The sequence below is a fragment of the Schistocerca piceifrons genome, chromosome 2 (genome assembly GCF_021461385.2).
Source record: "Schistocerca piceifrons isolate TAMUIC-IGC-003096 chromosome 2, iqSchPice1.1, whole genome shotgun sequence".
Lineage (NCBI taxonomy): Eukaryota > Metazoa > Arthropoda > Insecta > Orthoptera > Acrididae > Schistocerca > Schistocerca piceifrons.
The window spans coordinates 556,421,632-556,447,515 of NC_060139.1; the positions used below are offsets into that span (position 1 = coordinate 556,421,632).

At 37.8% G+C, this 25,884-nt stretch overlaps 2 protein-coding genes across 4 annotated transcripts in view; one reads left to right on the forward strand and one right to left on the reverse strand.

Annotated features, from left to right (window-relative positions):
* The window catches only part of LOC124773720 (4'-phosphopantetheine phosphatase), a 158,868-nt gene extending 148,941 nt beyond the window's left edge, over positions 1 to 9,927 (reverse strand). For 2 of the 3 annotated variants that reach the window (XM_047249426.1, XM_047249425.1), the window contains exons 1-2: positions 9,535 to 9,926; positions 9,348 to 9,445 (exon numbers count right to left, since the gene is read on the reverse strand). In XM_047249426.1, the coding sequence (XP_047105382.1) occupies positions 9,348 to 9,445; positions 9,535 to 9,736 (300 nt within the window). In that variant the 5' untranslated portion in view covers positions 9,737 to 9,926. Of the gene's footprint in view, positions 1 to 9,347; positions 9,446 to 9,534 lie in introns of all 3 variants that reach the window. The other variant, XR_007014876.1, reaches the window with a different exon arrangement.
* A 74-nt stretch (positions 9,928 to 10,001) lies between these two features.
* On the forward strand, positions 10,002 to 25,792 carry LOC124773893 (ribosome biogenesis regulatory protein homolog). Its single transcript, XM_047249441.1, has 5 exons — positions 10,002 to 10,223; positions 18,168 to 18,420; positions 24,315 to 24,551; positions 24,942 to 25,195; positions 25,284 to 25,792. Exons 1-5 carry the CDS (start codon positions 10,075 to 10,077, stop codon positions 25,453 to 25,455), a joined length of 1,065 nt encoding a protein of 354 aa, XP_047105397.1. The 5' UTR covers positions 10,002 to 10,074; the 3' UTR covers positions 25,456 to 25,792.
* Positions 25,793 to 25,884: the final 92 nt, after the last annotated feature.

Consider the following 25,884-nt stretch of genomic DNA (forward strand, 5'->3'; position numbering starts at 1 on the left):
GTTTCATCAAGCTGCATGTGACTCAGCTGCCTTCGAACACTGAGCTATCAAAATTCTTAACAAATGAAGTCTGCAGTTAAATTCTTTGCTACCAACAATAAAAAAAAGACACATTTCACATGTTTACTGAATCATTAATATTTTTGTTCTCCCACCATGGATCTGTAATATCTTACACACCTTCTTCCTGCCTTGTTTCACGATAAGTGACTTATTTGTATTCTTATTAGAGCATTCAACATTCTCTGTATAATTTACGTTTTATTCTGTCTGGAAACTTGCTAACTTTCAACAAATCCTTTTTAGAGTGCACACACACACACACACACACACACACACACACACACACACACACACACACACACACCTGTACAGTTACATTTGCTCATGAGTTATTTACATTCTACCAGGACTTTCCATTACCATATTTTGATTCTGTCAAACATCCTTCAGTATTAGTGTACTGAAATTCTGTGTTTGGACAATGTCTGTCATGTCACAATTTCCGTATACTTCTATATAACATTCTTATGTCATTATTTATCCAAACTGCTTGCACATTAGTATTATATTTCCAATCTTATCATTCTTAGTGAAAAAAAATTTTCAAAGGAAAGTACCACATTCTCCATTTAACATCTCAACAATGGCAAGGTCATTAGAGATGGGTCATAAAGACATATGTAACTGGTTATGACCTTTTCAAAGTAACCATCCTGGTATTCACATTTCGTGAGTTTCAGAAATGATGGACAATCTAAACCTAGATAATGGGATTGGAATTTACATTGTACTCACTAAAAATTGAGTCAAGTGTGCTAGGCAGTGTTCCTCAAAGCTCAGTTTTGACATACAAAGTCTGAACCACTGTCTTAACATGGGTAACTTTTAAAGTGGTTTTTTAAGTGTCTCTCTTTCAACTGAAATAGTATTATTTCAACATAGAGTATAATGAGAAATCGTATACTTTGTATAACATTAAAAATTGCATAAATGGCCCCTCATCAATAAAGAAATTCTTGAATAGAAATCAGTTATATAAACAACTGTAAAGCATGTCTGTTCACTTCTTGCATAAACAAATGTTTGACATACATATGCAGCTCGAGTCAAGGTTTAGGAGCAACTCAAGTACTTCACATATAATTCCCCCCCTATCACAATGAATGAATCTCACTGAGCCTTTTATTTTGCATTTCCCATCTATTACGTACATTTCTGTCATGGAGGAAAATATTTTACCCACAACCAATGCTATTAATAATTTTAATTGTACTTCTAGGGCCTTGAAGTGCAAGTAAGTAAATATCATTTTAACAGATACATTTGCATTGTGGAATCAATATACTTCTGTTTAACAAATTTTTACCTTTACCTTAACTAGTTGACAGTTAAAATTGGCATGTATAGAATTCTCATCACATCAGTAGGAAGTGCATAAGCTGGCTACGTAGTCATAAGAGGCAAAGATAAGTCTAAAAAAGAATGATCAATGTAATATCACAGACCACCTTGGGTGAAAGGGGAGGGAGACAGAAGGGAATGTGATTTCTCTTAAACAGGACACTGTCATAACTAGCATGGAAGTCAAAAGGAAGTAAGATGCAATGCAACACAAAACAAATGATTATTTTCATTAATGCATAAGAAATTGGTGCAGTCTGTTGGTAAACTGAACAGGAAGCAATGTTTGTGGTGGAAGATGTACCCTTTCCCGAGAAAATGCCTTACCTGCCGTACAGCAGGACTAGGAATAACCCGCCTGGCAGTGCAGCTGAGTGTTCTGTAATTTATGCAGATTCTGTTGGTGTGCATTTCTTATGTTCTTGTTGTTACTTATTGTATTCTGTGTGTCATTTACGCATTTAGTGGGGGAAATAAAGTATTAACAAATAAGTAAAAAATAAAACACTCCCAGTTATGTCTGAGCACTGTGCTGGGACTCATTTGAAGGGCATTCTGTGGAAGGACCAGTACAGCATTCAGAAACAGCCTGTAGATGAATCCCACGATGACGCCGAGTGCAAAGAGTGTGGACTTGCCTTCTCACTCTTCAGTTTCAGATTATAGTAATGCACAGATGAACGAAAGCACCAAACTATAGTCATGGTGGGAAGACTGTAGATTTTAAGTGCTATACACATTTATTTGTTCATTCACTCATTCATTGCAGTTACAGGCTATTATCCGGAAAGCTAAAATACACTGTATAACTCATATTTCTGTGTACAATAAAAGTGTATATAGTTATTGTGTAACCTCAATTAGCATCAATGAAACCACCGCTAATAAATCCAAGTAGTCTCTAGAGAAGGGTCCAAGGCAAACTTAACTTATTGCCACAAGAACCATTTAAAGACTAAACAAAGCTCTGCTGAAATATATTACAATGAACAACATTACTAGTCTATGTTTTCATTCACATTACAATAATTAATAAAAGTATGGCCCTTCAATTATTTTGGTACACTCAAAGCAATGGTAAAATTAATTTTGGTGTTGCTACTATAAATCAAGAGTAAAGCTTTTTAATATACAAAAATTAACGTGAATTTTTTCTGGTAGATATTGCATTCACATTTTTGCAGTGTTGAGGAATTCAACCCAAAAACTGCTCATCACATGTTTCACATGATGCCCATTGTTAATGGAAAATGCGAATTTGTTTCTTGTTACAAACCAAATGTTTTTTAAAGTAGAGTTTCTTCTGCACATTCAATACAGCGATCCCAAGTTAGTTAGTGTAATATTTAATTTAATGATAGTTATTAACAGAGATCACAAAACACTGAGAATATCCAGAACTTTAGCAGCAACTGTATTGTGCCACTGTACTGCAGTACTGTACTGAAGTAGGCCAGTACATGAGTGCACAAGGAAGATTTGACTAACAGATATTTACTGACTTTTTGAAGTCTGTTATTATTGGATTCATTTGAGTGTGACTGGGGACAAGTCCCAGTGGCTAAAATAGTCCACCACAGTATCAATTTCAATATTTCTCACACAATGGTCTCATGTTTCAGTTTCCATTAGGCTGTTCCAATGCTGCCACAAAGGATATGCGCAGTGTCCATCAGCTCACCTGCAGGCGGTTGCACCTCGTGTAGGCTATCTGCCAAGTTGCCCTGTTGTACACGTTCTGCACGTGTGAACCACTGCCTGCAATCGCGAGGCCATAGGAGTACAAAGCATACGCTACACCACAGTTGCCTGACTGACCACTGCTGCCCGTGCATGTGCTCTAATGCATGTGGGTGAGAAAGTCGGAACAGTCTGCTTTACATAATAATATCTAATGTATTTTACTATACTTCAGGATTGAGAAAAACAACCAATTATAGTACCCTCTAACACTTGTCTTATTGGCAAACACTTCTTCACCATGACTTCTTTGTGTGACATGCCACTTCTCATCTGATTACTGGCCCACACTACACTGCCTGTCTGCTACCGTCATGCAGCAGTCCTAACCAGTTGCTTCTGGAGTACTGGTTATTCTTTACATTTTGCTGTCTCTGTCAGTGCATACAGTTAAATTGAGTATCTCACACTATACTAACCGGGGGCTACTCTATAGAACTGGCACACAAAATTCCATTAAAAAAAATGTTTGAATCATGAACAAACCAATGATTTCCACCAACACTGGGCATGATACAAAACCTGTGATGAGTGGTATTTATTTGGGCTGACTCCATCAAAAAAGTGCAAAAATGAAAAGACGAATATCAGCCAAAGTATCATACAAAAAGTGTCTGATAACTCTTTAGGAGAGATGCATTCTCTGTGTGACTCATAAGTCATGTTGGGTGCATCTGTAGAACTCAGATGTACAGCATAAATACTCAGATTCAGGTTCAAGATATAGTTAACCAGAGTTCATAATAACCCATTCTTACAGGGAAAGAATGGAATTCAACTCTTACGTCCATCTTACTTTAGGTTTTAGTGATTTCCTCAAAGCAATTCACGTAAAAGTTTGGAAGGATTCCTTAAACCAGATCACAGTCGATTCCTCTCTGAACCAAACCTTAGTTCATTCCTGAGGATCATGATACTGACAGGATGCTAAACTTTAACCTTTATTTTCAGCATGTTTGACAGTTTAGTCATTATAACTGTTACATGAAGACGTATGTTAACTCATATTACAGCACTGTCGCTAAGAATATTCATGTCAAGATATTCCAACAATGTCATTCTGGCATTACATAGTTTGCAGATGAAATTTTGGAGTAAGTGGTGGTGCATCTAGTGTAGGATGTTTGTGTTTCTAAACTGTTTGAGAGAGATGTTAGTGTGGCATTGGACTTAGTACTGCGTATTACTTGGTGTTTAGGAGATTGTTTTTGTAGGCTTGTCATTGAGTTGTTTTAATGTCATTAGTTTTTGGCTATGGATTTGATTTCAGTTTTGGAATTGTTAGTTTTTCATGTTTTGTTTTTCGTTTGTTAATAGGTATGGATCTCCCAACAAAAATTAGGTTTGTGTTAGTGCATTTTGTTTGATTATTGAAATTATGAATGATGTTAGTATTTCTCAATTATATTTATATGTATTGTGTTGAGGGCACATGTTGGCTAGGAGGTGGGTGGTGCTTAATGGGGATTCAGTTAGAGAGGAATGGCTTTCAATAGATTTATTTGTCAGCTGAATGGGTTGTACGTATGTTTTTATGCTTTGTTGTTTAGTGTAGAGTGTGTTTCTCTACATACTTAATTTAATTTGAGAAGTGTGTAATGGAATTTCGGAGTAGTTTATGATTTTGTGGTTTAGGGTGATAGTTGATTTCATATATATTAGCTTATGGTGTTGGATATAATGGAGTGTGATTTTATTTCGGTCTGCTAAGGTTTTTTGATAATAGTTCTGCTTGTTGTGGTTTGATGGTACCACCGGGTTAGTCTGAGCTATGTACATCAAGCGAAATTTCTGGTACCAGTTTTTGGAGCTATGTGTGGATCTTAATACTGCAAATTTCGTGTGAGCTATATAGGTTGAGTAAAATTTCCGATACCCATTTTTTCCAGTTTCATGTTATTGTGGTTTCACTGACTGCTGAAGTTTTCATCTAGTTGATATTTGCATTGGTATTTGCTTTGATATGTCTTCATTATTAGGCTTGTCATATATTTAGTTTGCCTCCAACCAAATCCCTTTATTCCCATGCTTGTCCCATTAGTTTCATGTTACTATTGCAAATTAAATATTTTTTGACTTGTTCGTGTTTGTTTGCGTGTGTGGCATCAAGGTCACGACAATGTATATGCTTTAAGTGGATATATCTGCCATCTTGATAGTATCACAGGTCAAAGTCAGCATGTGGTGCTGCAGTCTTTGGTAATTCCAACAGATCTGTCTAAATGACCCACTGACTCAATTAACATGACACACAAGATATTACCTTGAACTGGATGTTGCCCTGGCCATCCACGAATGAATGGTTATCACTAAAGAATGTTGCTCAATGTGATGACCATTTGCATCCATGATAGCCTGGAACAACACTGAAGATTGGTCTACCACTGCCTGAAACAATGGTGGGCCACGGAATGTTCAGCTGTCATGACACAGCTTGTGCACTGCTTGAAGACTAAACATTGCATCCAGTGATTTCAGCCATGGCAAAAGCACTTTCTTCAATAATTTTTGGCACAATTGACCTCTCCTAAGCGCAATTCTCAAATTGTCAGTAAATATGATCTTCCAAACCATGTTCTTCAACCTCAGAACAGAAAGAGGACCACTCTGCATTCCTTTAATGTGTCGATACTGACAAAAAGCAGCAGTACAACTGCTGTTGTTCCAATATAACAGTTTTACAAGCAAAGCCCTGCTCTTCTTGTCCAGCCTGACTCATGCTGACTGTCTATAGCTGCAATGGACACTGATGCTTATGTTTCAACCATACAGCACCATACTGGTACTGGCATCTAATGGCAAGTCATGACACTAACAATGTAAATCCTGAAGCACAAAGTTGGGTACCCATACAGTAAACAATTTTCCATCTACACTGGCTAAAGAAGCGAAAGTTTCATTATAACCACACCATATTCTTTGAAGGTGGCCTCATACATTATCCAGAGGATGTCTGAGAAGGAAAATTTAATAATAAATTCTGTCTACTGTCTGTGTGGCATACTGATCATGCCAACACACATGTCAAAGTTACAGCTTCATCATTAGTGCTTTCTCCTGTTATGTAAAGGCTTTCACAATGATGTCAATATGCCAGACACGCGTGTTAGTGAATCTGATTTCTTTTATGTATGATGTACCAACACAGCAATGTCCACTAGTTCAACATACACAGCTTGCAACGATTTGCTGACAATGATGCAAACCTGTGGCATTACCCAAGGTGGAGGGTCGTTTGGAAGGTCATCATCTGGTTGGAAGTCAGGGAAGCCAAAAAGGTGCCATGATTTTTTTATATATAAATATACACACACCTCAGTCATTCCACTTACATTTGCATCCCCCTGGAAAGCCCCTATTTTACACCTGTGGTGGATGTAAGTTTTCCATATGTGACAGTATCTGTAACAAGAACAGCCATCCCAGAGACCTCTATTCCCAAAGAGGTACTGTTAGTTTGTCGGTTTCTGTTTTGGTTTTTGTGACAACATCCACTGGTCATTTCCTAAAGTTCGCATCTATGCCATCCTGACATCTCCCGACTATTTGCATAGTATTGCATTGTTTACTAATACCTATCTTATATACACCTCCCTAGCCAAGTCATCAGCATTTCTGACTGCCATGCAACAGACTCAGGTTCAATTCCCGGCCAAGTCCGAGATTTTCTCCACTTGGGGACTGTGTGTTGTGATATCATTATCATCATCATCGACATGCAAATAAACTAATATGACTTCAGCTGAAAAGAACTCGGCAGCCGAACTTCCACAGGTGGTGACTCGACACCAACAATGCCTTATGATCAGTTCATTTTCACCTATATTATACCACTTTAGCTTTGTTAGAGTGTATTTCACCTTATGGTTGCCTATGCCACGATTTCTATGAGAGTACAAACCATGTAGGTTAAAAAGCATTAGATTTGACTTATGTAAGATTAATGTGTGTCCCATTAGTGTGCACAGATCAACTCCACTTTTTAAAAATTTCTGAAATATTCCTTAGACAAAAATCAAACAAGGGAAGATCCAGGATGGAATGTAACAATATTACATGTATGTTTTCAGTTGCCTTGGACTACAGTCATGTGTTGAGTTATGTTTGTGTGTGTGTACATTTTGTCTATTGCTGATGAAGCCCTTACTGGATGAAAGCTTTATTTGTGACAGTCTTTTTCTTGTGCCTACCTGCGTCTCAGCATATCCGCTATATGGTGAGTAGCAACTTTCATAATATTGTTGAAGTACCCCTTAGCTCTTTAAGAGATTAGATAGAAACTGGTAGCCACTCTTCCCTCCACAATGCTATATTAAAATTTCAGATATGGCTTTGACCAGAAATGCAATGTTAATGGCTGCTGTAACATCAATTTTTGGAGTGTGTTTTCACAGCTTGATTGTTATTTGGCAAAGACAGCGAAAGTGAAATCAAAGAGACCTGTCTGTGGTGGCAGCCCATGTCGTTTACAATGTTTGTCATATGTTTCCTGTGTCACTAGTCAAAGCCAAAGGAACTATATTACATCTGCAATAAATTATAAAAATTTCATAATTTCAATACAGTAAATGAACCAAAAAGAAAACATGACTTCTTTAGAAGGTTTAATTTGTTTGATACAGATACAGAGGTGGACAACATGGTGAGAGAGAGAGAGAGAGAGAGAGAGAGAGAGAGAGAGAGAGAGAGAGAGAGAGTCCTAGCTCACATCCCCAAACTCTCTTTGTTTCTTCAGAAATGAAATGAATTTTCCATCACACACAATGTGTTTCATTATAAAATCGAGTCATGGCCAACTGCGGCAGAATAAAGAACCTACATTTTATAAGGTGTGCTAACTTTTCTTTAACAATATCAACATGTTGTTGTTGTTGTGGTCTTCAGTCCTGAGACTGGTTTGATGCAGCTCTCCATGCTACTCTATCCTGTGCAAGCTTTTTCATCTCCCAGTACCTACTGCAACCTACATCCTTCTGAATCTGCTTAGTATATTCATCTCTTGGTCTCCCCCTACGATTTTTACCCTCCAATACTAAATTGGTGATCCCTTGATGCCTCAGAACATGTCCTACCAACCGATCCCTTCTTCTGGTCAAGTTGTGCCACAAACATCTCTTCTCCCCAATCCTATTCAATACTTCCTCATTAGTTATGTGATCTACCCATCTAATCTTCAGCATTCTTCTGTAGCACCACATTTCGAAAGCTTCTATTCTCTTCTTGTCCAAACTGTTTATCGTCCATGTTTCACTTCCATACATGGCTACACTCCATACGAATACTTTCAGAAATGACTTCCTGACACTTAAATCTATACTCGATGTTAACAAATTTCTCTTCTTCAGAAACGCTTTCCTTGCCATTGCCAGCCTACATTTTATACCCTCTCTACTTCGACCATCATCAGTTATTTTGCTCGGGCAAGCCATTAAACTTCCATCAAGGTAAGGCAACAATAAATGCAAAGAAAGAGAGAACAAATGTATAACTATATAAATATACTTTACAAAGTAGTTGCTTATGTCTTAGAAGCATATCATTTCTACACAAAAGAAAATTTTTTAATACCAAATAACTACAAAGCTTTTACAGTCTGTATAATTAGTTATGGAACTTGCCACACGCCAACATCGTATACGTCCATCATGCTCCTAGATACTGTGAGCTGCATTCATGTAAAATGTTATAATTAATGTATACAGTTGAACAGCTTATGTTAACATTACAAACTGATATCAACGGCACTGTAAATAGATGATGATCAAGAACTGGCACACCGCAACCCTCGATGACTTGATTGAAAATTCCTAATGATACTACACTGACATAGAACACTCAACATATGTTTTCACACATTAGTATAAAAACTGAAAGGGGGAACTCATGGTCAATATACAGGGTTATTTAACAGTGTAAAGACGCCGAAGGATCATTATTACTGATAATGGACAATGGCTAAGGCAAAATTTTTCCAAACTCATAAGGCGTAGCGAGAGGTTGGGTTACAGAGTTTGTTGTATCACTATCTAAAAGTATTTATTTTAATCGTATTGGGAAAAACAGTTGGAAAGTTTGGCTCTTGCCGGAGATCATGCTGCAGGCAGTTAGAAGGGTCGGATAAAATGAGGGTCGAACTAATGACGTATTACACAAAAATTAATCCCAAAAGAAGTTGTATAGGTCGCTGTGTGACGAACACATACCTCAGAGGACTGTGAAGTGCCATCATCTCTTTCCACCTCATATATCACTCTTCTGTGGGGCACAGTCGAATAATACGCTATTTTAGTCAGAGAACCACCTGCAGAGTATAAAATGATCATGAATTCCGCGAAGAAAAGCTAACAGTACCAATTACAAGATCAAGCGAACTCCAGACTGGGTAAGTACCTATATCAATTGCGAATCTCTTGGCGTTCTTCAAATTACCGAACACTTCTACCGTATCAGGTAATTTAATACTTTTCGGGTGACTCTTTTCATCCATCTCTGGTAAAGGTGATGTTATATTAGAACTAAATAAACGAATTTTCCATACTCCTATACGAGCAGACGCCCCTCTTACGATAGATTTGAAACTATGCTTTGACATACAACGAAGTTAACGTTGTCAGTAATCTATACTATACGTTCGGAAATCGACGGCTTAAAATAATGCATAGGTTCATCTTAAATCCATCCGCCAATTATAAATAGCATGATTACCAACGCTGTCTACATTAAATAAATTCAATAACACTCCCATTACGCAATGTTTTCACAGATGACTGGCTTACTATCAACACCAGAGATGCACTATACCGTATGCAACATGTGGGTGGGGGAGGCAAGATATAATACAATACCTGTGAAGCGTGGGTAGCATACTAGCACTGCAGTGTCTTTGACAAAAGCGTGAGGTATGAGGTTGGTGGCACATGTGTTACGAACATGGATGTTGTAAGTGAAGTATTACAAAAGGCGAAAAAGGCATCGGAGAAATTCAAGCCCACAGATGTAGAGAAACATTTAGAACTACAATTCGACATTGGTACGCTCCTGGCAGTTGACACAAATGAAATTGATATCAAAAAATTAAGGTTAGTGTTCGATTCCCTCTAGAAGTAATGTAGTACAAACATTTCTTAACTATATGTAAACAAGCCTGGAATAGGATGTATCTTTTAAGTGCAAGTGATTTGCTGTGACAAATATAATAGGTTCGCGCGCGACAGTTTGTTTGTTATGTTTGTAGATGTCTTGTTGCCGTTGGTGGCGTGTGTGTATGGTCCGCGTGTTATGTGGTGTATTGGGTTCATTTGAGCGTCGTTAGTAGCTATTTGAATTAATTTGTATTAACTGTGATTGAAGAACGGAAATTGGTTTCAGTGAGTTACCAATTAATTTTTTTTAATGTGATTGCGGTGTCGATTGGTGTTATTGGTTTGCTGATTGTCGTGCGGTAAGGCGTTTAATTTATTATGTGGCTTTAGGTGTGGAACTGATAGTTAAAATTTCTCAGTTCGCGGTTGCGTGCTGAGAGGGGACATATGTCTGTGTGTGTGTGTGTGTGTGTGTGTGTGTGTGTGTGTGTGTGTGTGTGTGTGTGTCTGTCGCTTTTTCCCCCTATGGTAAGTCTTTCCGCTCCCGGGACTGGAATGACTCCTTACCCTCTCCCTTAAAACCCACATCCTTTCGTCTTTCCCTCTCCTTCCCTTCTTCCTGATGAATCAACAGTGGGTTGCGAAAGCTTGAAATTTGTGTCCCTGGAGCTGGGTCCTCATATCCCAGGGCTATTTATCCATATAGCATTGAAGTTTCTGGAAGGGCCAGTCAGCAGCCATCCACCTGGTCAATGTAGGTATGGCAATATGTCTAGCCTTTAGTGACAACTTATTACAGTAAGCATGTGACACTGCCTAGTTTCATCATAACTTCTTGCCCCACCGATTGTTCAGGGTTCAAGCTTGAAATCATCTCAACTCCCCAGTGTCACACTATTCCTTAAAAGTATCAAAGTATTTGTCTACTGTTTGGGAGTGATGGCTACTTCTGATGCGTAAGTAGAGGACTTTTGCATTTGGGACAACTCTGAAGTCCATTGCCCTGGTTTAGCATTTGGTTCAAGGAGCCATACAGAGGATCTCATGTCCACTGACATGCACTTTTCTCGTTGCACCATGATCCACCTGACCTGGAACTTATCCTAGGAACCCAGCATTTTGAAGCAGGTGAACAATCCCAATATCAGGATCTATCCTTCAATAATAAACTGAAGAGGCGGTCAGTCAGCTTAAAACAGGTTGTATGATGTGAAAATTGAATGCACATAGCCTGTCACAGGCAAGGCAGGTGGCGGTCTTGTGTTTATAATCTCTAAGGGGTGGGCACAACTTGAAAAATTCAGATTGGCAATGAAGTTTGGTTGGCTTGTAGTTTACTTAAAGGACTTTGTGCTGCAATAGTAGTAAAACACGCTGGCCAGCCAGTTCCCAGAAAAAGGTTTCAAAGTTTTACTCTTATTTTATATACTAGTTTAATGAATGCCTGAACTTGTATAAAAATGGCTCATTGGCAGCTTGCTCGATTTTTAATCTGCTGATCTGGGCTCAATCCCAGTTTCTACCAATCTTTTTTTTTTCTTTTTTTTTCTATTGTAATAATCAGGATGATTTTTAAATAAAATAAACAACCAAAACTATTGTAAATAAAATCACTAACAATTTTATTTTATCTGTGAGGAAACTGTTAATTAGACCTAATGAAACTAGTTGAAATTTAATATTATATTTTAACAAAGTTAAGCAATGGTAAATCCATTTTTAGAGGAGAAATAAATGTTAATACAATACTTTTATCGTCAAAAAGTTATTAGATGTTTTCTCTTTAAATACCATTATTATATGTGAACAGGTGCAAGTTGTTCATTAGATTTTTTTAAAACATGTTTATTCCATGGAAGAGTTAGACTCTTGATCTGTTGTTGGTAGGCGGATGTTTCAGAATATCTGAGGTGCTGTGGGAATCATTCAAATAGTAGTACTGACAGGCTACAGAATGTTGCCATTTTAACTGGTTGTACTGAATAAACTCGAATACACATGCCATTTCTTTACTAAATACTTCAAAGGTCGGAGTTTTTATATTGTTAAAGATTGTTGAAGTGAATATGTCTGTTAATAAGTTAAACGTGGCTGTACATTGTATCTGAAGTTGGAGATGAAACTAGTCAAGACTAATTATACAGTGAAAAGTTAGTTACTGTTGAGAGATGTGGTTGTTCATTACACAGTCTTGCTGACTGATAATAACTTGATTGCAGAAGAATTCAACTTCAGTTTCTCGAGAAGCAATGTTGGTAGGTGAGGAAATATGGACACACTAGCTGAAAAAGTATTTGTTACTGGTGAAAAACTTTTCGTCCAAAATGGAAACTTTGTTGAGGATCCTTTCGAAGATGAACATGAACCAAAGTGGAAAAAAGGAAAGATGCAGAATCTCTTTGTGTGGATTATAAAACAAAAGTTACAAACATTGAAAAAGTGCATCCTACATAGGATCTATGAACATTGAAAAAAAAGGGGGGGGGGGCAGCCAATTGAAAAAGAAGGAATATATATCCAAATGGGAATGGAAAATAACATAAACAGGCGGGAATCAGTTTGATAAGTGTGCAATCATCAATTCCTGGACATATGATTGTTATGTGGAAGGCAGAGAAAGATATCAAGTGACCACATGGGATTTGCAGCAGTAGGGCTTGCAGGGCAGTTCAGATTTTCAATTTAAAGCTTCTGAAAGACAGATCAAGAAGTCCAAATGTAAGCATAGGATTCGTCGAAAGAAAGGAAAAAAAAATGCCTTGGCATCTGCAGAGATTTTTCAAGTACAAACATTGAAATTAATACTTACTGTCAATAAAGATTAATTATTAGCACTAACCAAACAGGTAAATATCACAGATTACTTCAAAATTTTCACTTTGTTTTCACCCTCCATGTAATATTTTTTAATGTATCCTCTTTCCAGCATATCAGTACCAGTCTGTGTACAATATTCTCTAACTCTGTCCGAAATTACTGCCCAAAGAATTTGTTAGTTTGTTTGTTTGCAAGAAATAACTGGTAAATTTGACCCTTATGTGCAGCAAGTAGTAAATGAATATTCTCAAAAATTTACAGATGTACCATTTTTTACAGACTACTTTTTTCTTCGAAAAATTGTGTGTCTCCAAAATTCAGGCGCATCCCATACTCATAATTAATATAAAAATGTCCAGTGTTTAATTTAAACACTGGAAAAATCTCATTTGTCTCAGTAGATGTAATGCAACTGAGTACATGCACCACTTCCCTACTCCCTCATTACTACTGCTTCTCTCCTTCCTACCACTCCCATCAGCTTGCAGTCAGTAGGTTCGTATGAGCAGTTGCCAGCGGGCTTGTGCGCATGCGCAGAGCTGAATTCGCGTATGAGCAGTGCCTTCCTCCCGCTTCTGGCTACTTGGAGCGTGGCTGTTTGGTGTATGAGCAGTAGCAGCAAGCAGCCAGAAGCTACCCGGAGAAATTTTCGTGGCACGCTCAAGCTGCCAGATCCGCGCATGCGCAGAGCAAGCTGAGTTATAGTGCAGAGGTCCTTCCCCACGTGACCCGTGGCCGTGTCTTCGTTTACAGCTCCCACGTCAAATGAAAACAGATTTCTGTGGCTGGGAGCCATCAAGTGAATTAATATACATTCTCATAACCATGAAAGACCAAAATAAGTTAGTAGTTTAAATTTTCTGATGTTATATTATTTCCACGTTATTAGCAATCAACCATTAATGTCTTAATGAAGCTATTTCTGTCCGTTTTATAGAGAAATTTGCTTCAGTTAATTTTTTTCCACTGAGGCAGTTAGTTTAGTTGAAACGAAGTGTTTCATTCCGCGCTGTTGGCTACGTTCAGCCTCGTTCAGTTTAAAGAGCAAATTTTCATCTTCTGGGACGAATGACGTTATACCATAATAAAGAACCAAACATGAGAATACAGTACTGGACCTCCAAGAAAATTAGTATCACGAGAACCACATGAAACGCTGAATATCAGGTACTTCAGAGTCCATCTGGACATAGAAATGTGCAATTAGAGCGGAATGAAGCAATTTAGTATGGTTTATGAAATTCCGATGCTGCTGGAGTAGTCTCTGATGCCCTGTTCCTTTTATGACACTGTAAGATCTCTTAATTCTATATACATACGAACATACGTAAACATTGACTTGAAGCTAAGTAGGCAAATTTGCTCAATAGTTTTGAACTAAATATTTTGTTTCAAATATAATGACAGCTGTAGCAGAATTTTATAGATCTGCTTTCTGTGAAAGTGTTTTTCGATCACAAGGCACTTGTCTAGTACTACTTCTGGGCCTGAAGTTATTTCTTAATTTGTGTTTACGTCTTAAATTTATAGAATGCCATTCCATGCTAAATTTTAGACTGGCAGCATACCATGTTTTCTCGTTTTAACTCCCCACATGGCTTCATATTTATTGCTAGAATAGAATATAAACTGTCAGTTGTACAGTTTCTTTGCCTCACAGACCACCATGTTAATTTTTTCACATTTTGAAATAGTCATGAAATTTATTGTCCTTTATTCCGGTGTAAGCTACACAAGAAACTGTCTCTTTTTTTGTTGCAAGTAATTTGTATTCCATCCTAGTAGCTTTTTGCGGTGCTGTGTAGATGTAAACCAGTTGGAAATGCTTCGTAACAATATTGCAGAGTACGAATTAAAAAAAAAAATCTGTCAAAGTCGCCCCTTAGCAAAATTTTATGGTACTTCGAGCTGTGGAGTCTAATTTTGAAATGATATTTTGCCAAGAACTGCTTTTTTATTTGCATCCTTTATCTGTGTGGGATATGATAAAACAATTGCTCTAAGTACAATTCAGTATGTCCTCTCAACAACATGCCGCACGGCTACACATGGTCATGTGATGCCCCACCAGAAATACGACGAAAAGTGTATGAGCAGAGCAAGCACCAAGCACGGGCTGCCTACGTCATCGTAGCTGCGCATGCGCGCTGCAGCCTGTTGTCTGGCGCTTTCTGGTAACTGCTCAAACGAACCTAGTGCCTCCACCATTTCTTGCCACTAGTCTAACAGCTGTCGACGAAAGGTAGGGAGGTGTGAGGAGTGGTTTGTTTGGATCTAATTCTCTAATAGACACAACAGCCAGAGACAGCAGTCATATGTGTGTGAGTAGTGAATGTGTGTGTGCTCTTGTTTTCGGATAAAAACAGTAGCTGAAAATCAGTAATTATCTTTAGTGAGGTGCTACCTATCCTCATTGTTATTTACCCTTAAAGTATTTGAACACGTTATCTATTGCATGCATTGATCACTGTGGTCTCATGTCATCAACATGTCTGTGGCTCATGAATAGCTGCCCACATTAGTGGATTTTCACAAGCGAAATCCGCAGGCTCTTTCTGTGGGTATCGGTAATGGATCCGACCTGCCGATCTGAAGCTGTTGGGTTCCCAATAATGTGCAGGCCCTGTCTGTCCGATCTAGTTTGTGTGTGGTGTAATGCAGCATATTTTCATGGTTTATCCATGGACCCAGGACTGTGGTGCTCCTCAGAGGGCCAGAGGCATCGGATGATGGATTTCGGGAATTGAGACTGTCTCACCGCAAGTACGTTGTACAGTGTGGAGTTTTATAGACATTTTATTTGTTCTAATACCTTTTGGCACTTCAGAAGTAGTTTATATGTGAGAAAGTATTGGCGATATGAAGCAAATTGTTATATGCTATGTACTCACATATTTCTCGAAAGAAAAATCAGAAAATACCAGTAAAATAATATGTATGACACAGTGGGTAATAACTGACAATAATGAACATAGTAAAGCCAATATTTTATTGGTGGTCACCAACCGTTTGCTTTACACAATTCTTCCCACCTTATACACTTCTTTCAAGAAGCCTATTTTTTCTGAGGTTATTTCTGAAATCAGTGAAGGTATTTTAAATCTGTCTTGTGTCTCCAAGGAAATGCATATATTTCTCACCAAATGTGTTTTGTGTTATTGAAATAAAATAACATCAGTGGTGTTAATGAAAATCGTATACCATTTGGCTTGCTTTCTCCATCTAAAAATGGTTTACAAAAGATGTTGCGTTAGTACTTAACATTTTTGCTCACGTCAGGAAATGCCATCTTTTTTTAGATATTCCCTCGTTTGTACTATTGTGTTTTGTATCGTAGCTACGAAGGCTGATTGTCAACTTATGTCTTAACTTACCCTTGAGATCTCAAGATGTGTCAGGGAAAAATGCTAAAACTTGTCTGGAAATCAGGGAATTTCACTTGGGGAAACTTGTGGCAACCATGATTATACTTCTCATTGAAAACAGAGAAACAAAATTCTCATGAAGATGGTATAAAAAATAAATAGGCTAGTACATCTTTAACTGTCATCACCAATTTTTAATGAAATGATTTGGTATGCCTGCTATGCTTCGAAATGTTCTGATTAATGAGGAATTTTTATGAATGTCAATGAAGTGTGTTTTCCAACAGATATTTTACAAAAATATTGTTCACATAGAAATTCATCTTTTATAAATTGTGTCAGATGTTGGGATAGTCCTTGTTTCCAGTGTGTTATGATAATCATCATTCAAGTTCTTGTATATAAGAATGTAAAACATTTGTCATATAAAGAAGATATTTTTATCCTATCATATGATTTGTTATACTTGAAGTAAAAGTTTTATTTAATTCTTTTAACATACAGTATTAATTTTAACTCGTTTCATTAGAAGCAACAAACATTTGCATCATCTATAAAACAAAATCATTAAGGATTTTGGTTATTTATTTTATTTAAAAATCCTTTTAAGAAAAAATTGAGTTTGGACCTGGATCAGCAGTTTAAAAATAAAGCATGCTGCCAGTGAGTCATTTTTACACAAGTTCAGGCATCACTGAACTATTATATAAAGAGTGGGAATTGGCTGACCAAGAGTATTTTACTACTGCTACAGGGTAACTCTCTTTGGGTAAACTAAAAGCAAACCAAGCCTCAATCCAATCTGAATTATCTAAGTTGCTCCCTCCCCTTGTTAGACTTTCCGAGCAAATTATTGTTGTCTCGTTGTGATTGAGTGTTCTGCCAGTGGTCCACATCTTTCCAACACAGTATTTCGATGCTGTAACTCAACGTCTTCATAAGGCGTTCTCAGGGAACACCTGTTGAAGACATTGAGTTATGTCATTGAAATACTGTATTCGGAAGAGGCAGAACACCAAATCTCAATGAAATCAACTTCTGTTTGTTAGCAGCATATGGGAAAAATGCAGTCAGCCTACAAAGGAGGCTGCTTACAAATCACTTGTACATTCCATCTTGGAAATAGTGCTCGAGTGTGTGGGACTCGTACCAAATAGGAGTAACAGGGATATTGAAAGTATACAAAGGATAGCTCAAGTGGTCAAAGGTTTGTTTGACCATAGGAGAATGTCTTGGAACTGCTGAAACACTCACATTAGCACATGCTCGACAATAGGTGTCATTGTCCCATGAAAACCTATGTACAGAGTTTCAAGAACTACTACTAAGTGAATAATTTAGAGATATTCTTCAGCTATTTACATGTTGCTGCTGTAGTGACCCTGAAGACAAGGCTAAATTAATGACATCATGCACAGATGCATTTAAGTAATTGTGCACTACTGCATGCTATATAAAATTGGAATGTGAAGAAATTCCACCATGTTGTACAGTGCTCTCTCTCTCTCTCTCTCTCTCTCTCTCTCTCTCTCTCTTTCGCCAGTAAAAGAACTCGTGGTTCCAAAAGCCAAAAGCACTAAGTTGAGATCTTTCTATATGTTTCATTAGTTACCACATGCCGAGTAGATTTTTTTCTGTCCATGTTAATAATATATATTGAGAGTGACTGTTGTATTGTTCCAGTAAGTGTTCTCAACACTGAAGCAGCCACTAATTCTAATTCACAGAATTTCTCCACTTATGTATTTACATTTTTCAGAAATGAGGGAGAAACCTACTTGCAGAATCTGGCTAGAGACAATACACAGCTCTTATTGAATAGGATATGGGAGTTGCCAACTGAAAGGACTGAAGAAGCAGTAGTAGCAAAATTACCAGCACCATCTTACATTCTTCCTAGGCAGCTCCCAGTTCCCAAACCTAAAGCACCTACAGTGTGGGAGAAATTTGCAAAGGAAAAGGGCATCAAAAAGAAGAAAACACCAAAGAAGAAGTGGGATGATATCCTAAAGGTAATATTGGAGGAGGAGAAAAAAGCTTTAGCAGTTGTGTGATTTTATGGGTGCACCAAATCAAAGAAAAATATCCAAACTCATGGTTGCCATACCTTAACAAATTAAAGATATAAATGAAATCATTCAGTTAACAACTAAAATTGCAAAATGTAGTCATTGTGTTACTATTAACCCTCAGGCAGGCACACTTATGTATAAAGTGTGCCAACCACAAATAGCATTGTCTTGTACCATTCCAGTGTTGTTCTACAATTGCGGGTCCGTACCTATTCCTTCATTGTTACTTCAGCTAACACAGTGATAAGTTGTGTTGTCATACATCCAACTAAGCATCAGTAATATAAAATAAACAGGGAGCTAGGTGAAAAAAATTTACTGTCTGTCAAAGAAAATGGCTCTGATTCCAAGCTAGCAATACAATCCCACAATGAGGTAGTTGTCTATGAAATAATTAGTAACTGAATAAGCGTTTGCTGGGATCTGATGCAACTGCGCTATTTAATGGTCTGAGTGGGTCATTGCTGTGGGGTAGCACTTGGGTGCAGCAACAGTGTGATACAATTGTTTAATTAAACAGTGATTTAGTTCATATAATATGTTTATTTTATCATTGTTTAGTTAAACTAAGATTAAACTGTGACTTTGCTTGTACATGTTTATCTTGCTAGCATAGACGATGATTCCTTGTATGTGTGCAAAGTACGCTGCGTGCCCACTTGTGTTAGGAAAATTGGTGCACCCACTTGAGGGTTAAATAGTATCAAGAATAGATGGCCTACAACAAAAGAAACACTTCACAAAAACTCCATAGTCTTAACTGGCACCTACACAGAACAATGCGATTCATGAAGGAAAGTTGCCATTTTTCTTGGAGAAAGATAACCTTATCTTAGGATGAGCAGATGGCTTTCTTGATTTTTGAGATGTTTATTATATTTCCTAGCAGTGCAAATAGTAAGTTGTATTTTGCGTAATTTGAAGTTTAATTTAAATCAAAGCTGTTTGTATTTTGTGCATCGAACAACAGAAAATCCTGGATGGAATAATGGCAATATTATGAAAAGGATAGATTTCTGCTCACCATTCATAGGACACACTGATTCACAGGCAAGTACAACAAAAAGACTGGTGTAAATTTGAGATGCTGAAATACGTACAGCCACTGCAACTGATGGATTGAAGCAGTCTGTGGAACCTTGAGGGTAATGAGGAGGCTGTAGTGAGCAGGGGGAAATGTAGTAGGGTGGTGATGAGGGGGAAGCTGAAATGCTGCTTGTGGGAGTGTATAGGGATGTGGTGGGGCAGGGTACAGCTGATAGTGCAGTTGGGAGGATTGAGGGGTGGGGGAGGATGGAGAGCAGAAAAGGAGAGAAGTAGAGGAAGGGAAAAGACTAGTGGGTGCAGTGGTGGAATAGAAGGCTGTGTAGTGTCAAAGTGGGAGCACGGAAGGGGATAGGTAGGTGATGGACAAGACTCAGTTTAAGGCCAGGCTGGCTATGGGAACATAGGATATATTTCTGGGAGGGTTCCTATCTGTGCAATTCAGAACAGCTGGTGGTGTTAGAAAGCACCCAGATAGCCTGGAGTTTGGAGCAGTCATTGAGGTGAAGCATGTTGTGCTGGGCAGCATCTTCAGCAATTGGGAGCTCCAGCTTTTGACTCTTGGCCACAGTTTGTCAGTGCCATTAATGTGGACAGACAGCTTGTTGTCATGTCCACATAGAAAGCAGCACAGTGGTGGCATCTTAGTTTGTGGATCACAAGCCTGCTTTCACAGATAGCCTTGCCTTTGATGAGATAAGAGGTGTCTTTGACCGGACTGGAGTGAGTGAGGGTGGGAGGATATATGGGATAGGTTTTGCATCTAGGTCTATTGCAGGGATATGAGCCACGAAACAAGGGATTGACAATAGGGAAGGATTAAGGATGGACAAGGATATTGCATAGGTTCATTCGGCAGCGGAGTACCATGCTGGGATGTGTGGGGAGGTATAGTGTGTGGGATAGTCCTCATTCAGGGCATGGCAAGAGGTAGTTGAAACCCTGGCAGAGAAGGTAATTCAGATGCTCCAGTCTTTGATTGTACCAAGTCATGAGGGGAGTGCTCCTGTGTGGCCGGATGGTGGGAACATGGGAGGTGGGAGGTGACTGTAGAGAAAAGGTGTGGAAGATCTGTTTCTGCAAGGTTGGAGAAGTATTTTCAGTCTTTGAAGGACTCAATGAGATCTCTGTGTGACACTTTCTGCTCTACATAAGTAACAATTAATAGTATAAAGCCTATATATTTTAGCGTCTTCATGTCTGCCGAGGTTCCACCACAGATGGTGTTTCCAGCCATGTGCCTGACTTGAATAATAAAATAACAAAGCAACTGGGGTGCCTTTGACAACATACACTGGACAAGTTAATCATTTTAATTTGCAAACAGTTTTTAATTTCACAAATACAGTATTGTAAATAATTCTTACATTTAACGTAGCCTAAATCTAACACTAATCAAGCATTTTCTAAAGTAGTAAATCATGAGGTGACTGTTTTACAAGTATTAAAAACATACAGTATTCCACATGGAACACTGTATACCAAGCATAATAGGAAACATTGAAAAAAAAAAAAAAAAAACCTGTTGGCCAAACAGCTCTAAGCAGTAATTCCACAATAAAATGTGGAGAGTGGTGAAATCCTAATTCACTGTTTGATTTGCTGTTATTTAGAAAAGGTTACCTGGATTAGAAAATGTGTTTATTCCACTCTTCAAAAATAACTTGCCTGCAATCTACAGGATGTCTGTCATGCTAAAACAATATAAAGGTATAATTGGAGAGGGATTATATTCAAATAATTGTCAAGGGCTTTGGTTTACAAATATTTAATCTCTGAATACATTGTAAACTTAGAAGAAACACTCAAGAATGACCCAGGATCCATATGATCAGTTATAATAAAGCCTAGGATTAAATAAACTGCTGTGCTGAATGGGGCTGCTGAATGGGGCTTCAAATATCCAGAGAAGTTAACCAATCATAATAAAAGTGCTACAACACTAATGTTACATTGTTCAGTTTCTCGAACCTTCCTTCCAACATATATTGTCTTTCAAAGTGAGCTTAACTGGGATACTTGGACTGAAAATGTTCCTAAAGGTAGTTCATGCTATTCTAAAGGGCCATGATTTAATAGAACATAACTTTTATGAATGAACCATCAAGCCTTTAAAGACTGGTTTTCAGCTTGTATCTTATCTCCCATACGAAACACCTTAAGAGTAAATTTGTCTTTATTGATGACAGCATGGCATCTCATCTTACACCAAAGGTTATTCCACTGTGCTCGGAAACTAATGTCTCTTTTTATGTTTACCAAGCATCTTAAGACACGTACTCCAACCCCAGACTGTGTCTCTTTTTGCCTATGATGGTGGCATGGAGATCTGAGTCAGTTCAGTAGAACATGAGGGAGCCAACTGTGAACACAACACCAAAGCATGCATTTCCACTACTAGTGAAGGTAATCTTGCATAATGTGACTATTATCAAGTGCAAGTATTGGTGAATAATGTGTGAGGGATGTGAAATCTGTGGACAGTAAACACGTTACATTCAAAAAAGTGGGGATAGATGAATTTAATACAGTAAAATGTGATATTGCTGTATTGCATGAGCCCACTATTAAACATATTCTAGAATGTTGGAGGTATCATTTTGGAGTTACCAAAGTACATTTCCTCAGCTAGTGAAGGTAACGTTAGGTAATCTTGAAGTTTTCACATCTATGAAATAAAATGGTGGCATAAGCAAAATTATGATAATATAATAATGCCTAAAAGTCTTTGCAGTATAAATTTAAACATTGATTTACTTTCTGTGAGTAATTTTTGTTTAGAAGTATGTGCCTGTGTTTACACGCCAGGTACCTGGTATTGCAAGAATAGTCGTGAACAGAAAAGTTCCTAATTTAATTGCTAAACCAGAAAATCTCCAGTTCTTTACAGAATCTAAGTCATCTATAAAACAGCTTCCAGTATCTCATTACAAGTGAATTAATGTGCTAAGCATGTCCTTAAGAAAGTTTTGTAAAGGCCTGAGATCATGTGAAAAGTTTGTTTAAAAATTATTAAGTGTTCTCATTCTCAAACACTGGATGAATAAATTCTGGGGGTAATCATGTCTCATGAGTTATGTTGCCTACACACACACACACACACACACACACACACACACACACACACACAGTTTGAGTCAATAATGATATGAAACACTGGAAATAAAATTATTGTTGGCCCTGGATGCTGTTAGATAGCTTACCTGCAACTGGAATTTGGTGACCATGACCTGGTTTAGCCGCTGTTTTTTTTATCTAAAACATTTTATTTAGTATTAACTTGATGCATAAAAATGTCAGTCACTGTGCAGATTAAAAATATATTGTTCTGTAGTGTGGAAACAAGCTGCAGTGTTTCAGATTGGGGCGAAAGTGATACATACACAGTGATAACTTAACACTTAATACCTAGTTTCAATGCAGGCATCTTATAGGTAAGTGACCCCATTATGAATGTGAATTTCCTGGAATAGTATCTTCATACCGTTTATGGTAAAATCTTAATGTAAGTAAATAACAGTTGTTGCTACTGTGTATATTTCCAGAAACAGTGTACTAATGCAAGATAGCATTTCACGTTTCAGAAATTGCTTTCTTTAGACTTCCACCTATTAGCAACTGCAGAGGAAATCCTCTAGTGGCATACAAGAAACCACTTGTCATATCGGACTGTAAAATTGTTATTTATTCAACAGTTTACCAGAAACAAAGTTTTCATACTGTCTCTTGCCTGCTTGCTAACACCAGCTGCAGCCAAACTTTGAGAAAGGCCTCCCTATACTGTGTATAGTAAGAACTTTCTTTATAGAGAGTACTGTATCCTGTGATAAACTGGCCAAAAATTAGCATGCTGGATAAATTAGTAATTAAAGCAATGGATACTCAGGAAGGGTGAAATTCAAATTGGTACGCAACCATTAAGATTTATTTTCCAAGTTTCCCCAAATCATTTGTGACAGATGCCATGGCGACCCTTTCAACAGTGTCAGAATAAACTCATCTCCTCTCTCCAATACCTCTCTGACCCCAGTGAATACCCAGTAGAATGGCTGTGATATTGATAGGATATTAAGGACTAATGTATCTTTCTTGTTAGTGGAAGAAGTGTCTGCAACAAGTTTCACCTCGGCAATTTAAAAAAAGGTTTGTATAACTGTCGAATATGTAAACCTTAGATTCTGTACAAACAAGTTGATTCAAATTATTTGGTTTCATTAGTTTTGTCTGCAAAATAAGAGATAAGCTTAGCAGATAGTGAATGTTAGTTCCCTAGTATATAATGTCTTCAATGTCAGCATTTCCAGAATGAAATTTTCACTCTGTAGCGGAGTGTGCACTGATGTGAAACTTCCTGGAAGATTAAAACTGTGTGCCGGTCGACTCTCGGACCTCGGGACCTTTTCCTTTCCTGGGCTAGTGCTCTACCTTCTGAGCTACCCAAGCACGCCTCATGAGCATATTTAATCATTTGTCTTGTTGCTTCCAACTTAATACTGTTGTGCAGTACTGTAAAGACATTAATAAACTGCTTCACAAATTTCAGAATATTGCCACAACATTTTTAATTTAGCCAATATTGAATGACAAGATAGGAAATGTTTATGTACATTTTTATATTTTTCATTATGCTGTAAAATACTGATCTGTCACATATAAATACTTTTGGACATTGTCAGAGCCACATAAGCTATTTTATTGTCAACTATTAATTTCTTGCAGGTAACTTATTAATCAATTTATGTAACATGTAATGTCACTCCCAGGTAAAAAAAAAGCTTTTTTTCTTTTAGAAATGGGTACCTCTGTATGGATACAGGCGTGCTGCTGCAGAAAAGGAACGAGACTGGGTACTAGAAGTACCGCAAAATGCTGACCCAATGGAAGACCAGTTTAGCAAAAAGGCTGAAATTAAGGTTGAAAGAGTTTCAAAGAATGAATTTCAGAGATTAAGGAATCTGGCTGCCTCTAAAAATATCAAAGTTCCGAGGGTGGGCTTGCCTCCTACAGAGACGCTGAGTTCTTCACAGGTAAGACACTGACGAGGTTCCAAATTGTTGGATTTAATTAGTGCTTATTATGCTGATAATTGAAATACGTGCTTAGTTTCACAGAGGAAGAAGCAAGCAATGCCATTTAGAAATATCCTAACACGCAACCCGAAGATCATTTTAGTTTCACTATTTTTCCATCTCTAAATTCCGTCTTGACTGCTCTTGCACTATAATGATTCTCTCTCTCTCTCTCTCTCTCTCTCTCTCTCTCTCTCTCTTCCCCCTCTGCCCTCTGCCTGCCCCTTTTATCTTTCAGTAGGAACACCCAGGTCATTTCACATTTGTGCTCTTTGAACATATTCACAAAATCACTGTCTTGATATGTTGTGCTAGTGATGATTAAAAATTATTTTGGAAATTTTCTAGCTTGGAGCAGCTGTTAGTGTCGCTAAAGCTTCAACTGCATCAGTGGGAAAGTTCCAGGCAAAGCTTCCAAAAGAGAAACAGGTTAATAAATTAGGGCCATTATTACAAAGTGGTAAAAAGAGGAAGCCTCCACCACCACGTCCTGACCAAGAGAAGAAGATGAACTTAGAAATGGTGGATAGCATTCTTAAGAAAAGGCCAAAACTTGATATTGAAAAGGCAGTCAACCGACAAATATTTCAGGAACAACAAGAGTAAGTTGTTTTTCTTGGTCTTTTGACTAATTATTGTTGTCTACTATGTTCTTGGTGATATTTACTATAATTTGTGCAAATTCACTAGGCGTTCAGAAGAAAGGAAAAACCAGAAGCCTAAAAAGGGAGGCAAAAGGATGAGGGACATGGGCAATCAATCAAAAAAAGGGAAAGGTTCAAAGAACATATCCGGAGCAAAACCTCGAAGTAACAAGGGATCCAGAAAACCTAACAAGAATGTTGGACGGAAGCGGCGTTGAAATAAAATGAAACTTCTTTTTGTTCGATTTCTGGAAACTAAATGTCTGTAATTAATCCTTTAACTGCCCTGGACTTGTTAACGAATGCACTTTTGTACCTGTCCCTGTGTGTTCTGAATGTGTTTACACACGCCACCAGTCCTTCTACCTGGTACTCTGATGCGTAGACACGTTCAGAGTACCAGGTAGCGCTGGTGGCACGTGTAAACACGTTCAGAGCACTTAGGGACAGTTACAAAGGCGCGTGCGTTAACACGTCCAGAGCAATTACAGGGCTAAGAATGTTAAATATGTATGATTAATAATGTTAATATTAAATTGTAATTATGAGAAGTAATAGTTAGTAAAAGTTATTTAATATAGAAAGCCACATAATGATACCAGAAACCAGATTAGCAAGAAAAATCGGACAGAAACTGTGGAATCTGG